General features: G+C 44.0%; 1 protein-coding gene across 3 annotated transcripts in view; it reads right to left on the bottom strand.

Moving 5' to 3' along the window:
* The window catches only part of JAK1 (Janus kinase 1), a 143949-nt gene that overhangs the window by 24699 nt on the left and 102027 nt on the right, over positions 1–17223 (bottom strand). For all 3 annotated transcript variants that reach the window (XM_051999500.1, XM_051999502.1, XM_051999501.1), the window contains exons 6-10: positions 15000–15163; positions 13063–13405; positions 11788–11973; positions 4215–4372; positions 1220–1343 (exon numbers count right to left, since the gene is read on the bottom strand). In XM_051999500.1, the coding sequence (XP_051855460.1) occupies positions 1220–1343; positions 4215–4372; positions 11788–11973; positions 13063–13405; positions 15000–15163 (975 nt within the window). The remainder of the gene's footprint in view (positions 1–1219; positions 1344–4214; positions 4373–11787; positions 11974–13062; positions 13406–14999; positions 15164–17223) is intronic.

The raw sequence follows: 17223 nt of genomic DNA, 5'->3' as shown, positions 1-17223 counted from the left end.
TGTGGAAGGAAATGTCTCCACCGCAGTGCACCCCCCGCTAAGGGACTTTACAAAGTGGGGATGGGGGAGGATCCCTCCAGCATTGGTAGATCTGCTTTTTCAAAGACGTCCTCCCATGCTTCCCTTTGGTAGCTCCAGGGTCAGCGGGGTCACTTCCTTTTCTCTCAGCCTCTGGCCACTTTCCCTTCCCCTGGTCTGCTGCCCAAACGCCTCCGCCTCCGCCCACCAAGCTCGCCCTTCTCCACACCAGGATGTGTTTACTCTCTAGCAAGTGGCATTTCCAATCCATTTTGCCTTAAAGACCAGAGTTCTCTCCCAAGACTTCATTTGGTCCGAGCCCCAGGAGGTCCCTCGAGGCCCAGCGTGCCTGGACGCTTTTTTGTTTTATTTTCTAATAACAGCTTTTTATTTTCAAAACCTGTGCATGGATCCTTTTCAACATTCACGCTTGCAAAACCTTGCGCTCCACATTCGCCTCCTTCCTTTCCCACAATCCCTCCTCCCCTAGGTGACAAGTAAGGCAATATGTGTTAACCGTGTACAATTCTTCTATCTGTATTCCACAATGATCGTGCTGCCCGAGAAAAATCAGATCAAAAGGGAAACATGAGAAAGAAAACCAAATGCTTTCCTTTTGTAAAAAGGGTTTTTGGGTGAGTTTTGGTTTTGACATCACAGTGATAGAAATGGGATCCCAGAGTTGGAACGAAAGGAAGCTCAGAGGCATCTCATCCATTTACAGCTGGGAAAACTGAGGCACAGATAGGTGGCTGCCTTCTGCCCACCTCCTTTCTGTAGACTTAATGCCAGGATGAGATCTGCCTCCCTAGAACTTCCCCACAGCGCTCCCCCGTGAAAGGAGACCCACTCAGGTCGTCTGGTCACTGGAGGGTTGGGTCCAACTCTCAGAACCAATCTTACAGCTGTTTCTGTTAGACTGGCTTCCGCCACTCCCAGCCACCTTCTATTAAACTGGGCCATCCACTTCCTGACGTGTGAAAGTGAGGGTACCGGATTGCTGAGTCCAACTCTCAGAACCAGGCCTACCACTTATGTACAGCCGGGCTTCCGTCATCCCCACCCGCTTCCATTCCCGTCTTCCATGGGTGAGAACAAGGCAGCCCCAAGGCAGCCTTCATCAGACCCCCCTACTCTTACTAAACCCCACAGCCCCCGCCGCCTCCCCAAGCCGAGCCAACCGAGAGAAGCCTGGGCTGACCTCCGATTTCTCGAAGCAGGTCACAGTCATGAGGATGTTGTCAAAGTCTGTGCAGCTCCAGCGCAGAACATACATGCCTTCCTCGCTTCCTTCTTGCCTCAGTTTGTTGATTGCATACTCAGTGCTGCAGAAAAGGAAGGGAAAGCAGACATCGCATTGGACCACCATATTGAATCTGTGTCCTCCAGCCACCATATTGAATCTGCATCCCCCAGCCACCATATTGAATCTGTGTCCTCCAGCCACCATATTGAATCTGCATCCCCCAGCCGCCATATTGAATCTGTGTCCCCCAGCCATCATATTGAATCCATGTTCCCCAGCCACCATACTGAATCCACATCCCCCAGCCACCATACTGAATCCACATCCCCCAGTCGCCATATTGAATCTACATCCTTCTAGTCCCCCGTCTCACCCCAGGGATGTCTATGGGCTGCTCTCTATTCCCATGGTGCCCTTGTTGTTGTTTTCTCATTAGATATTATCCTTTACATTCATTGAATATCTTTGTTTTTATATCACACTGATTTGAAAATGTTCTCCACCATCTCTACCCTACTATGCAAGCCTTTCCTTGGAACAAAGATATAGATTTAAAAAGATATTAAAACCGACCCATGGACCACTAGTGACAGCATATGACAACATATGGCGGCAATCTTCACCCAGAGTCCCCACCTCTCCAGCGAAAGGAAAAAAGCGCATTTTTTCATCCCTTCTGTGAGCTCAAATGCCGTCACTATCATTGTTAAGCCATTTTTATTTTAAAACAAGGCAGCCGAGGCATATAGAAATGGACCTGCCCAAGATCTCCCCAGCTCAAGAGGAGCATGGCCAAGATTTGGACTCTAATCTTTGATTCTGATGCTAAATGACTTGGCCCAGACCATATAAACATTTATGTGTCAGACACACTGCTCCTGGTTTTGAGTCTAGCTCTTAATGTTTAACAACCATACCAAATTACCAAGAATAACATGGCAGAGTTGGGTGAGGGAGCAGTGGGGAGAGGAGTGTGCCTGAAGGAGTCTTCCCAACATGGTATCAAGGCAAGACCAAAGTATCTTCCCTTACAGCCTATAAGAGTGTGCGGGAGCCAGACTGGACCAGCTCATAAGAGCTGATGATTAAGTTTTCAGTGTGAGCATTGATATCTTAAAAATCAGCATAAGCTACAAATCAAAACTTGCTTTGTTTTTAATCGATCGTCTAGATTTAAGAAAGGATGGAAAAAGTGTTGCTACAGATTGACCCGAAAAGTGTGTCAGGCACATATTGCTTTTTTGTTCTGAGGAGAGCTGGTTGTTAAACATTTATCAACCCACCACAGCTTGTCAGACACATGAGCAGACAGGAGAATTTAAGACTTCTCTAATTTTGGTTTCCTTTTGGCCTCGTGTGGGCTGGACCAGCTCACTCATTCTCCTCGTGGCCTTCACTTTTTCCATTTATAAAAGATCAATTAACTGAATAATTCATCCCCAATCTTGAAGCTCTAAGGCACAAAATTGATCATTCTCATGGTACCTTGGGGATCCTGGTAGAAACACAAGGGCATGGTCGCCCATTAGCTTTTTTTTCCTTCAGGTTAGATCGGTGCTTCCGCCTCCAGAGTATTTGGAGTGATTCTATGGCCTGAAGACTAGAATCCTGAAGCCTAAGTCCCAGTCTTGCCAGGCCGGGCCGGGCCAGGGAGGTCCCGAGTGCCCGAGTTTTCTCATCTCTTCAGGGACCATGGGATGGATGGTTTGCAGGTCCCCTCTGCTCTAAATTCCAGCATGCGCAAAAGATCAGAAGGGAGGGAGTGGTCGTGGGAAGAATGCTGGGCAGGAGAGCCAGGACACCTGGGTTGGGGTTTCATCCTCCTGTCTCTCTGTTTTGAGCCCACAGTAGCCTTAATTCTTCACTCAGTCCCACACAGCCTCTTGGTTGCCTAATGCTTCTCCACAACAGCTCTCCCATTGTCCCCTTCTCTACACAGCCTCCACACTAGAGCAGGCTCTCATCCTCTTTCCCCTGGATTACTCCTCTCACATGGTCTCACTGATCTATCCTTCATCCATCCGCCAAAGGGCAGACCAGGTCGCTTTCCTGCTCAATAAACTCCAGTAGCTTCCTTTTAATTTCAGAATGGAAGTTATTTTTACATGTAATTAGGGGAAATATTTTTTTTTAAAAAGAACAAAATATAAGCCCTTCCGTTTAAAAACTGCTTAACTTGGTCTTTCCTACTTTTCCTATCTTCTTCCATATTATTCCCCATCATCCACTTAGTGATATATTCAGATTTCTCACAGAGGATAGGCTGGGGGTGCAGTGAACAGAATTCTGAACCTGGAATCAATAAGATCTGAATTCAAATCTGGCCCTAGATGAGTATTAACTGGATGCTCTCGAGGATACCACTTGATTTCAGTGTGCCTCAGTTTCTTCATCTTCAACAGTAAAATGGGGATAATCATGACCCCTGCCTCCCAGGGTTGTTTTGAGAACCAAGACTTCTATTTCATAAATTCGGGCAGGAGAGATTATTTTAGCCCCTACTATGTAAGCATCATGATGTTGCATATAATAGAAGTTACAGAAAAGAATGATACAACGATTTAAAAATGATACTCTGAAGCCCATTATTCTACCACTGCACCACGCTGCCTCGAAGAACACTCTCGTCTCCATTTTACAAAGGAGAGAAGCTTAGAATGTGGTGGAGTGGCTGCTAATATTCACAGCCTTAGAAATTTTGGAGCCGGCCATGGACCCGGGTCGACGCCAGTGCTGCAGAGATTGCACTGGTTCCTTAATTTCACTTCCCATAAGTAGAGCTAACTCAATACCCGCCTCCCACACACACACACACACACACACACACACACACACACACACACACAACTGCTAAAGATTCATCAATGGCAAAATGGCAAAGAGGGGGTATCACTAGAGCACCAGATCATTTTCTTCCCATGAAAACAGCTTAACAGGCAATTTAACCAACCAGATTGGACCATGACAGCCATTCTCTATGTTGTGCACGATCAGCGGAGGTGCGACATCCGTGCAGAGGTAATGATGGGCATCTGCCGTGAGCCGGAAATACCCGTCCACCAGAGACACGAAAGACAAGGCTTCCTCATGGGAAGACAGGCTTAACTCCTGCATGGAGACAAGAGAGAAATGGAATCCAGAGATTACTCCACGGCCCCCAAATCAATTTGGGAAGATATCATCATTATCTTCAATGACACCGGACAAAAAGCTTTCAAAAGCTTTTCCCAAGGGAAGAAATCAAAATCACTTGGGAACAGGAGGAGGTGCATCTCGTCCCTGTCATCCTGTATGCAGCTGGAATCATCCCAAAGATGCTTTTACTGAACCCGCAGCAAATGAGCCTCCCTCTAGAAGATGAGCAAGACTGACTCCATCTTGGATCGGTCTTGACATTTAGAGCCAATGAAATGAGCACAAGGATGCTGATGAGGCAAAAATGGCTTCGAATCCAAAATACAAAGAGGGCAGAATGAGAGCCCACAGAATAATAACCTCACTGGCATTGTTCGCTCTTAAACCATTCCTCACCCCACCCCCTTTAACTCTATAAAAATGTAAAGCTCTGATGTGGAGCACTGAAGCAATACTCAGAGAAATCTGACCCTACTTCCCTTTTTTAAAACTCCTGTTCCTTGGCCTTTAAGTGAAGGTTTTTACCTTGGTCTGTTTTTGACAATCCCAATTATCTTTCTTTCTCTCTCTCTATCTCTCTCTCTCCTCTCTTTCTTTCTTCCTTCCTCCTTCTTTTTTCTTCCTTCTTTCCTTCCTTCCTTCCTTCCTCCCTCTTTCTCTTTCTTTCTTTCTTTCTGTCATTCTTCCTTCCTCCCTCCCTCCCTCCCTCTCTCTCTCTCTCTTTTTCTTTCTTTCTTTCTTTCTTTCTTTCTTTCTTTCTTTCTTTCTTTCTTTCTTTCTTTCTTTCTTTCTCCCTTCCTTCATTTCTTCTTCTTCTTCTTCCTTCCTTCCTTCCTTCTTTCCTGCCTCCCTCCCTCTCTCCCTCTTTCTTTCCTTCCTCCCCTTCTCTCCTCCCTCCCTCCTTCTCTCTCTCTTTCTTTCTTTCTTCCTTTCTTCTTCCTTCCTTCTTCCCTCTCTTTCTTCCTCATTCTTCTTTCTTTCTTTCTTTTATTCTTTCTTTCTTCCTTCCTTCTTTCCTCCCTCCCTCCCTCTTTCTTTTTCTTTCTTTCTTTCTTTCTTCCTCCCTTCCTTCATTTCTTCTTCTCCTTCCTTCCTTCCTTTCTTCCTTCTTTCCTGCCTCTCTCTCTCTCCCTCTCTCTCTCTCTTTCTTTCTTCCTTTCTTCCTTCTTTTTTCTTCCTTCTTTCCTTCCTTCCTTCCTTCTTCCCTCTCTTTCTTTCTCTTTCTTTTCTTTCTTTCTTTCTTTCTTTCTTTCTTTCTTTCTTTCTTTCTTTCTTTCTTTCTTTCTTCCTTCTTTCTTCCTCCCTTCCTTCATTTCTTCTTCTTCTTCTTCCTTCCTTCCTTCCTTCTTTCCTGTCTCCCTTCCTCTCTCCTCTCTCTTTTCCTTCCTCCCTTCCCTTCTCCCTCCTTCCTTCTCTCTCTCTCTTTCTTCCTTCTTTCTTCTTCCTTCCTTCCTTCTTCCCTCTTTCTTCTTTCTTTCTTTCTTTCTTTTTCTTTTCTTCCTTCTTTCTTCCTTCCTTCCTCCCCTTCTCTCCTCCCTCCCTCTCTCTCTTTCTCTTTCTTTCTTTCTTTCTTCCTCCTTCCTTCATTTCTTCTTCTTCCTTCCTTCCTTTCTTCCTTCTTTCCTGTCTCTCTCTCTCTCTCTGCTGAGGCAATTTGGGTTAAGTGACTTGCCCAGGGTCACACTTTTTTTTTATTTTTAAAAGGCAGGCAGAATGTTCTGCTTCTGTTCACATATACTATTAAATATAATAATAAAAATAGGTACCATATGCACAGCACCTACTATGTGCCAGGCACTGTACTACACTTTACAATTATGATCTTATCTGATCCTCACCACAATCCAGAAGTAGGTGCTACTATTTTCTCTATTTTACAGATGAGGAAACTGAGGCAGACAGAGTTAGATAACTTGCCCAGGATTATGCAGCCAGTAAGTATTCAAATCAGTTGAAGTTGCACCCCAAATATGGTAGCCCTGGAGAATTAAATAAAATACTGAAAGCAGAACAGTGACTGGTCCCAGGATCAGTTCTGCTGTCTCACTGACTTCAAGATAAGAAGGATTAGATGATGAAAATGTGGCTGGCACTTATTTAACAGCTTAAGGTTTACACAGCACCTTAAAAAGTATTGTTTCATCTCACCCCAACAACAATCCTGTCCACATCTTATTAACTACATGTTAGGATCCTCAACTTAGAGCTACAGGAAACCTCAAGTGGGTAATTGAGTCCAGCCCCTTTATTTTGCAAATGGGTAAACTGAGGCCCAGGGCAGCTTAGTGGTCTTCCTGAGTTCAACTCCAGCCTCAGACACTTACTAGCTTAATCCTGTTTGCCTCCATTTCCTCACCTGTACAATCAGGATCATAATAGCACCTTCCTCCCAGGTTGTTGTGAGGATCAAATGAGACACTAGAGTTGGAAAGCACTTAGCACAGTTTTGGCATACAGTAGGTGCTACATAAGTACTTACTCTCTCCTTCCCCACTCAGCTACCCATCTGCAAAATGGAACTAATTCTAACAGTCCCTACCTTCCAGTGAGGTGAATGAAACACTATTCATCAAGTACTTTGCAAATTTTAAAATGCCATCTGAATGCTACTTGCTATTGTTATTATTATAACATTGTTATAATAATAATTGTTGTTGTTGCTGCTGCTGCTCCAAATTCAGCACATTTCCACCGAGGAGCCTTATGAGAAGCAGATCCACTGGGATGAGGGTGGGGAGACAGGGAGTGTCCATTAAGGAGGACCAGATTTTAATGGAGTGAGCCACTGGCAAGAACAACAAAATTTTATCATTAAAAATCCCTTATCATTAAAAAGCCTCAGCTTTATCGCTTATAAAATGGGGAGGATGGGATCTATATTTCTCTCATGGCAGTCATGAGAACCCAGCAAAATAATGTCGAAAAGATGCTTTGCAAATGCTGAAAGGCAGAGCAAGATCGGTAATTAATTCTATCAGTGTCAACAGGTTTAATTGTACAAACACCTTTTTGTTTTTCAGGGCCCTTTCACATCTCTCTATCTCATTTAGTCCTCACAAGGAGTCTGAGAGGCAGCTAAAATGGGAGCTTTCACGTCCACTTCACAGATGGGGAAGTCCAAGTGAGGCCTTAAATGAATTTGTAGCCAAGGAAGGGCTGAAATCCAGGGCTCTTGAACCTTCACCCAGTGGAGGATGTGGGGTCTCCAAAAGTCTTTCCTTGCAATAATGCCGTGAGGAATAAGTAGTGTTGATATTATTCCCATTTTATAGATGAGAAAATTGAGATCACAGAACTAGGAAGTGTCTGAGCTCGAACAGAACCCTGATCTCTCCTGACTTCAAGTCCAGCACTCCACACTGACAATGCCTGTAAGAAGTTGATGGTAGGAGAAAAGGTAGGCGGAGTTACTCAGAAAATGGGCAATGGGGGCAAGTAATTGGGAGCAGGTCATTTGGAAGACTGAGACAAAATCAGAGAGAAAGGGAGATGTGATTGCCCATTGAGGGAATGCCTCAAATAAAAGTAAGTGCTGGCAAATGTCCTTGGGAGCAACGAACTTATAGAGCCCTTTCGTCAGCCCTACTTCCAGACATCCCTGACACACCCACCAGCGCTGGGGGACTCTGGGAAAGCAGCATTTCTGTCCTAGGGAGAAAATGCTTGCATATGCTTACTCACAGAATTGGGATAAGCAAAGATCCTTCCCACAAAGAAAGTCTAGAGGTAAGAGACTTTCATTTTCATTTGCAAGACAAGTGAAAACTCTTATTCACTTGAGAGAGGTGCAAAGAAAGCCTCAGTCAGGAAGTCAACAATCACTCCTTAAGTACTTACTAAGTGCCCCGCGTGCTTAGGGCTAGGATACAAAGAAAGGCAAATCATGGCCCTTCCTTCCAGCAGCTTCAGTCTGAGGGTGTTTGGAAACCTTGCAGACAACTGTGGAATAGGACTGCAGGAGGTCGGGTAGAGGAAGGCTGGGAGAATGGGGAGCAAAGGACACTGTCTGTGAATTATCACAGGGAAACAAGCCAGACTTTACCATCTACACCCATAATGACAAAAAGGAGAGGAGTGAAATGGGTCTGGAGTCTATTCCAGATACCGGCTGGTTCAGTTCCCTAAGGATTTCTTTAGCCCCTTCTCTGAACAAGGCACTGAGTGACAGGCTGACACAGTGAAAGAAAGGAAAGTGAGCAAACAGAAAGATAAACAAAGGAATTTTAAGAGGGAGAGAGTGCTGACAACCAGGGAGATAAGTAGGTCGGGAAAGATCTTGAGTGAGATGTGGTAAGAGGAACTAGACTTCAATCAATAAACAAACAGTTTTAACTCTTACTATGAGCCCAGCATTGTGCCAAGTCCTAGAAGAAATGCAGGGATGACATATGGAAAGATAAGGAGAAAGGGCAGCCCAAGCATGGGAGACTATGGGTGACAAAGCAAGTTAGGAAGAAAGGAATGGGACGGGAGTGACAGAGCAGATGGGAGGGGCCGGGGGGATGGCAGCGCCATTGCTGCTAACTGCCAAGGTCGGGAGCGGAAGGGCCAATTAGGAGCTCCTTTGTAGACATGTCTGATATCAGAACCCAAGTGCATGGCTCCTGCTGGAGAAAGGGTCAGGGTGCACGGAGCATCCTTCCCACTCTATTCCAGACTGCAATGGAACTAATTCCCCTTCCAGCACTCTGGGGCCAGCCAAATTGGCTGAGTGTTGCTCAGAAGGGGGGCTATTCTCTCTGGTTTCTGGGATTTGGCACTAACTGGCCGCCATGTCAGGAATTCTCTCCCTACTCACCCTTCTCAGGGTCTCTGCATTCCTTCAAGCTGGAGTTCAAGCTCGCATTCCCTTTTGCATGAAGCCTTTCCTCATTCCCACCAGCTGTTTCTGCTCCCTATGTCCCACCCCACAAACTGACTTCCCAGTGATCGTCTCTGTGTTTTATAACTACTCGGATGTGTATTTATCATTTCTTTTTGTATATGCAGTGCTGAACACAGCATCTGGCATGATCTCTCTCTGTCTGTTGTTGTTCGTTCAGTCATTTCAATCATGCCCAGCTCTTCCTGACCCCATTTGGAATTTTCTTGGCAGAGATACTGGAATGATCTGCCATTTACTTCTCCAGATCATTTTACAGATGAGGAAACTGAGGCAAACGGAATTTGCCCAGGGCCACACAATCAGTGTCTGAGGCAGGATTTTCGCTTCTGAGCATGAGTCCTGCTGGCTGCAGACTTAGCATTCTATCCACTATGGTGCTGCCTAGCTGCAAGAAATGTTTGCTGATGGTTCCAATGATCTTGTGATGGAGGGAGCCATCGACACCCAGAGAGAGGACTGTGGGAACTGGGAGTGGTTCACGACATTTAGTATTTTCCTTCTTTTCTATTGTTGTTTGCTTGCATTTTGTTTTCTTTCTCATTTTTGATCTGATTTATCTTGTGCAGCATGATGATTGTATAAATGATTTAACACATATATTTTACCGTGTTTAAAATATATTGGACTACCTGTCATCTAGGGGAGGGGGTGGGGGGAAGGAGGGGAAAATGTGGAACACAAGGTTTTGCAAGGGTCAATGGTGGAAAATTATCCATATGTTTTAAAAACAAAAAAGCTTTAATAAAAATTGTGTTAAAAAGAAATCATTAACAAATTTGAAAAGAGCTACTTTGGCTGTATCCAATAAAAAAAAAAGGAAGGAAGGAAAAAAGAAGAGAAAGAAAGAAAGAAAGAAAGAAAGAAAGAAAGAAAGAAAGAAAGAAAGAAAGAAAGAAAGAAAGAAAGAAGAAAGAAAGGAAGAAAGAAAGGAAGGAAGGAAGAAAGAAAGAAAGAAAGGAAGGAAGGAAGGAAGGAAGGAAGGAAGGAAGGAAGGAAGGAAGGAAGGAAGGAAGGAAGGAAGGAAGGAAGGAAGAAGGAAGAAAGAAAGAAAGAAAGAAAGAAAGAAAGAAAAAAGAAAGAAAGAAAGAAAGAAAGAAAGAAAGAAAGAAAGAAAGAAAGAAAGAAAGGAAGAAAGAAAGGAAGGAAGGAAGGAAAAGAAAGAAAGAAAGGAAGGAAGGAAGGAAGGAAGGAAGGAAGGAAGGAAGGAAGGAAGGAAGGAAGGAAGGAAGGAAGGAAGGAAGGAAGAAAGAAAGAAAGAAAGAAAGAAAGAAAGAAAGAAGAAAGAAAGAAAGAAAGAAAGAAAGAAAGAAAGACCAATCTTTTCATCTGCATTGGGTCTTGTGTCTTCTCACTTCCCCTACCACAAAAATCTGCCCATCTAAATGGCACGTTTGAGGCGTGCCAAGGAAGAGGAAGCAGGAGTCCAAGAGCCCTCTCCTTATACACCATGAGACAGACAAAGAATCAGCAGAAAGAGCTGCTGGTATGTCCCTGGCCCCATGCTTTCCTGCTCTGACATCATATCCAACCAGTGGCATGACATTCCCGGGACATTCAAGCACTGGCTATGGGGGTAGGGAATGGGGAGGAAAATGGTGCTTCCAATGGATGGCTTTTTCCTATAATTTGCTAACTTTTTAAAATTAAACATCAATGGCCTCTGACTCTGGAAGGCTAGAGGGCCAGAAGCACAATGAGGAAGGGCCTGGCTAGGACCTATATTTAAGGGACTCACAGAAACTCAGTGTCTTGGAATCGACCAAGACCTAAGCTGCTTTCACCTAAATCTCAAAGATACAATATTTCATTGGGGAAGAGGTTTCAACTCAAGCCATGGGTTCCTAACTGTTACACAGTCAGATGGATAGAGTTGGAAGGGACCTCAGAGACCATGTACTTGTAAGATCAGAGATTAGGAAATGGAAGGAACCTTAGAGTTTAACGTGCTCATTTAACAGATGAGGAGACTGGGACCAAGAATTATCAGTGAAGTGAGCTGTCCAAGGTAATGCTTATTTAAACACCTATTATATCCAACACACAATACTAGCCATTGGGAGTCAAAGACCAAAATAAATCCATCTGTTCCCTCAAAGAGCTTATATTCTGATCTAGATCTAAAGCAAATATTATAATAGGAGGTAATTTATGTAATATATAATATATAATAATATAATATGAGGTAATTTCCAGCAAGAGAGAGCACTGGCGATTGAGGGGATCAGAACAGGCTTTGTATGGGAGACGCAGGTAGCCTCCCAAGGACTGCAAAAGGGGCAGGTAAGGGAGCTGTGCATTCCAAGTGGGAGGGGCAGAGGCAGGAGACAGAGATGGGAGCAGAGCAACATGCAGCAAGAGTGGAAAGGCTGGGCAGCCAGAGTGGGAGGGGCTTTGCAGGAAGAGGATGGTTCCTCTGAACATGGGCGCTCTTTCCTTCACCGTGGTGGCCACTGCTGGCAGCTCTGAAGACAGGGAGGGGGAAGGGAAACCCAGGCCGACCTACCATCTTCTTGTTGTCCTGCTTGTTAATGCTGACCATGGATTCCCTGATGACGACATGGGTGATTTCGGGGAAGTAAGAGAAGCTGTTCCATTCCTCTCGGGCTTTGTTTTTCTCCTCTTCTTTCCTGTGTCTGCTGTCCTGTTTCTTCCTCTTCAGCTTATTTTTTTCTTTCTCAACAGGAACCACCTAAAAAGACAAAGGAGGAAACCCTAGAAACAGGGCAACATTTCTAACAAAGCAAGCGTTTCTCGGAGTCTGGAAAGAGCTAACCAATGGTTCTTGGGCAATCCCAGCGACGGGAAGCTGCTTGGCAGGACGGAACCTAGTCTCCAAATGGCTAACCCGGGACCTGGGCAGAGGAGCCAAATGATCTCTACTGCTGGACGGACTTAAGATTTCACCTCAAGAGTCTCAAGGGTCTCCTAGCAACAGAGATGAACCACCCTGATCCAGTCTCCTTTATGAATATACAGAAGTCTATGTACAAATAGAGATCATTCTCTACAACAATCAGCTGAGCATATGTGTTCTCAAAGGGACGTCCCTGACCATTTGATCAACAGATCCCTGAAGTTCTGAATTAGCTTTTTTGGCTCTCACATCAAAATCTCTCTATACGTAATATATGCATATATATACACACACATGTGGATACAGATATGTAATGTGGATATATATATATATATATATACACATATACATAGAGACTATAGATATCTAAATATTTATTTATTTATACAGACATATAAATTTATATAGACATATTTATATAGTGACATATGTATATCTATATGTATAATTATAAATGTGCATCTATCTATATCCATATATATAGTGTTAAATGAGTTTTTATGGGCAGTGTTGTAGAGGGGCTGGAGAGCCTGGTAGAGACTTAATTTCCCTCCCTCAGAAGATCCTCCTATCAACAAAGCCAAACATCCAGTCCCAGTCCACGATCTAGACCTTTTTATATCTGCCTGCCACAGGCTGTGCTCCGTTGGCAAAGCATTTGGAAACCACAGACCACCCTCCAGACCTATGAGGAGAGACCAGAACCTTGGTATAGGACACACACACACACATACACACACAGTCACACACACACAGTCTCACATACACACACACACACACAGTCACACCAGCTAGCCATTGATTGATTACCAATGTCTGCCATTAAAAAAAAAAAAAAAGATAGATTCATGCTCAGTATGAACTTAGATAAGAAAATCTCACACCCTAAAATTTTCGATTCTGATCATTCACACTCATCCTTACATTTGGTTTTTGCCTCCACTGTATTCCAAGATTCCCAGTCACCATCACTTCATAACTTATGACGTTCCCACAGTCCTTTGAGTTTAATTTATTCATTTCATTTTCAGACGAAATCAACAAGAGCGAAGTCTCGAAAATTTCAGCTCCGTAATGTTTGGTTAGCGTCTCCAAGGTGGACAGGTATTTCACCTTCAGGTCATGGGGAGTCACGCTGCTGTCGCAGATGGTCTTGTTGTTAAATTCCTTAAGGAAATCCTTGAAAACGTTATTTATTCGCATTCTGGTCAAGAGATTCCTTTGTCTGATGGTCTTGTTCAGTGTTTCTGGAATATATCGCTTGTAACTGAAAAAGGAAAATGATAGAGAAAAAGCAAAAAGGGGGAGAAGGGAAGAGAGAAAGAGGGGGGGGAAGAGAGATAGAAAGTGAAAGGGAGAGGAAGAGGCAAGGTGAGAAAATGTGACTTTATTCAATATTTATATGAGCAAAATTGTCTATTCTCCAAGAAGTTTACAAACCTCACAAGCACATTATTAAATTCTGCTATTATTTAAGCGATCTGATTTACATCAATCTGCTGCTATTGAGGGCAATAACTCAACCAGACATCAAAAGCTAACTGGGACGAGGGAAACCCCTGGCTTATCCGTCCACAGGCTCTTGTCCTGGTCAGCTCTTTCAAGTCCTGCCAAATGTTTCATCGGGAACTCCGGAAAGTCACAAAATCAGTTGACCTGAGTCCCCGCTGCCTTTCACAGACTGCCCACATGTAACATGCTGAGCAGCCACCGTAAGGCAGATCCCGTTCCAGTGTGGGAGTGGGTGGTCAGCTGAACCTCGGCGCCCTGGAAAGGGCATCTAGAGAGTCAGAGGACCGAGCTGGAAATTTGCCTCTATGTCATCTCGCCTCTGTGATACTGCATGTCACTTCAATTCTTCACCAGTTCTTGGATCCCAGCTACCTTGTCTATAGAACAAGGGGATAGACTAGGAGATTTCTACTATCCCTTTAAAACTCTGATCTTAATTTATTATTATTATTAATTATTGTTTATTAATTATTGTTAGTATAATTAACTCAATAGTAGTGGTGATGTAATAAGACAGAGATCTGACCTTGCAATCAAGAAGGGTTTAAGTCTCACCTCTGACACATTCTGTGTGATCATGGGCAAGTCAATTGACCATCATCTGCCTCAGTTTCCTCCTCTGTAAACTGGGGATAATAATAGCACCTACCTATCTCCAGGGTTGTTGTGAGGATCAGATATTTAATATTTGTAAATCAAGCCAGGCTTTGGTGATAAATTAAATCAGTAGCTTGGGAGGGAGATTAGAAGAGGGAATTGTTCTGCTGCTCTGTGACGTTGGGCTAGGAACCTAGAGTCTCTGGGCTTCAGTTTTCTGCTCAGAAAAATGAGAGGGATCAGAGAGATTGACCTTTAGAGACCCCTTCAGGCTGAGAATCTCTCAGTTCTTGGACTCTGGGATCCTGGGACAAGCTAGTCTAACCAAAGCTGAAAACCTGCAAAGTGATTGTTATTACTTGGGCATCTGCTTCTTCTCAAGGTTGAACTCCTACCATCTTGGAGGGCTGCAGCCCACTGCACCCCTTAACCAGTGAGAGTCTTGCCCTTGTCTTCCACTGACTCTCCACAAAGGCTTTCTCTGCCTCTTTAAATGATGTGCCTAAAAGTGTCCCAGAATGCTTCTGATATGTCACCTCCATGTAGCTGCCCCCCCTTCTTTTCTGATCAGGCATTTCTTTTTGAATGATGGATCATTTATGTCGCTTCTTACACATAGATGGGGAGCTGGAAGGGACCGAGACTTTCCTCTGAGACACACACACACACTGCCACATGTAGCATCAACATACAAAGAAGGTGCCCTGGGACACGCGCCCCTCGGCTCCCCTGGGACACAGGCTCGGCCTTACCTGACATCCTTGGGCAGATCCGGAAGCTGGATGTTATTCATCATGGCATAATGGGATATGGCCAGCACTGCCATCCCCAGACATTCATTTTCGATCTCGTGCACTTCCTGGTCGGTCTTCGGGTCTCGCACAGGAGCCAAGCATTTCACCAAGTCATATTGTCCCTTCAGGGGAGAGGAAAGATTCTTTTAAGTAGGAAGCAGGGAAATCCTGGGGAGGGGAGGCAATCCCCCAACACGTGGTTCCCCCAGAGGATGACAGCTCCCCGGACAAGGTGTCCGGAAGGGGCAAACTTCTACCTCAATTAAGAAATTTCCAAGGAACAATCCCCCTTTGACATGTTTCCTTCTTCCTGGGCGGAGGGGAGGGGGGCAGGTCGTGGACTCTAGCACCTCGAGGAAGGCTGACTGACTGCTCTGGGTATAGAATAAGTTGTATATATCCAGCTGTGTCCAAAGTGTTAGGATTTTCCTCAGGTGGATTTCTTTCTTCAGCTCAAATGCCCCCTTCTACACAAGGCCCTCCCAAATGCTCTCTCCCAGTTACCTTTTATTTACCCTATATGTACCAGGCCAAATGCTGGAATAGTTTTCAACTAATTAACCTACTGAATTTCTCTCTAATTAATAACCAGGTAATATATTCATCCACTTTAAAAACATAATTTCTTGTCCGGTGCCAAGGAGATAAGAACACTATAAATCAGACATTCTTAACCCGGGGTGCAAAGATTCTTCAAGATACAGAATATATGAACTCAGATAAACGCCTTTATTCTCATTAACCTTTCACTTCTTTTCTAACTCTGTACATCTTATCTTATGTGTTTAAAAACATGTTTCTGGAGAGGGATCCATGGACATTTAATCTGGGTCTTGAAAAGTGGGTAATATTTCAGACTGCCCAAGGCATCAAGGACACCCAAAGGGTAAAAACCTTACAACTAGAGATGGATTCTGCTGGGGAGAGATGGAAAATTATAACATCAAGCATTTATAAAGTGCTTGGAAATGTGCAAAACACTTTATATATGTTAATTCTTGCAGTAGTAGTAATAGTAGTAGTAGTAGTAGTAGTAGTAATAGTAGTAGTAAAGTAGTAGTAATATAGTAGTAGTAGTAGTAGTAATACAATAGTAGTAGTAGTAGTAGTGGTAGTAGTAGTAGTAGTAGTAGTGGTAGTAGTAGTAGTAGTAGTAGTAGTAGTAGTAGTAATAATAGTAGTAGTAAAGTAGTAGTAATATAGTAGTAGTAGTAGTAATACAATAGTAGTAGTAGTAGTAGTAGTGGTAGTAGTAGTAGTAGTAGTAGTAGTAGTGGTAGTAGTAGTAGTAGTAGTAGTAGTGGTAATAGTAGTAATGTAATAGTAGTAGCAGTAATAATAGTAATAGTGATGGTAGAGGTAGTGGAATTACTGGTGGTGGTAATGATAATAATGAGGATAGCAGCTACTCTGTGTCAGTCTCTAAGCTAAGTTCTTTACAAAACTTGTCTTATTTGATCCCCATAACAACCTTGTGAAGTGGGTGCTACTGTGGTTCCCATTTTACATATAAGGAAATTGAACCCGAGGGCTACTAAGTCTTCGGCCCAGGGTAACTCACTATGTTTCTCAGGTAGAATCTTAATTCCTCTCTTCCTGACTCCGCATCTCATACTGCATGCACAGCACTACCTTGCTGCCCAGCTCTAGGATCACAAGCACATGCCTCTGTTTGATAATAAAACCTTTTCCCATTGGCTCAGTCTATCTCATTCTCCGTGGCTTCCCATCATGCACTCTGGTCACACTGATCCATTTGCTAGTTCTTGTTCACAATGCCATCTTCCATCTCTCACTTTTGCAAAGAGAAGCTGAGCTACTTGCCCAGCATTTCCCAGCTAGTTCATTTCTGAGCCAGGACCTGGACCCGGTTCCCGATGACCCCAAATGCTCATGGCTCCAAGTCTAAGCCCTATTACTGCACCGCCCTCTCACAGGTCTGGTTAAAAAAAAAAGCTCCGATAATTGGTTCCCATCAGTCTGCCTGTTGCAGAGAAGGGACCAGAGACATCTGGGTCGTCCCTCCCTGGATCCTTGCTGTCTACATCGAGTCCAGACCCTCAGCAGCCTATCCCCTTCTTCCCTCCCCAGCTCTTCTCAGACAATTCTCTTCCATCTTGTCCAGCTCTGACTACTAACAGGACTTCACCATGGCCTGTATCCTGCCACCTTGGTGCCTTGG

This window comes from Antechinus flavipes, chromosome 4 (genome assembly GCF_016432865.1).
Source record: "Antechinus flavipes isolate AdamAnt ecotype Samford, QLD, Australia chromosome 4, AdamAnt_v2, whole genome shotgun sequence".
NCBI classification, from domain to species: Eukaryota; Metazoa; Chordata; class Mammalia; order Dasyuromorphia; family Dasyuridae; genus Antechinus; species Antechinus flavipes.
This window is presented reverse-complemented; position numbering and strand designations above follow the sequence as displayed.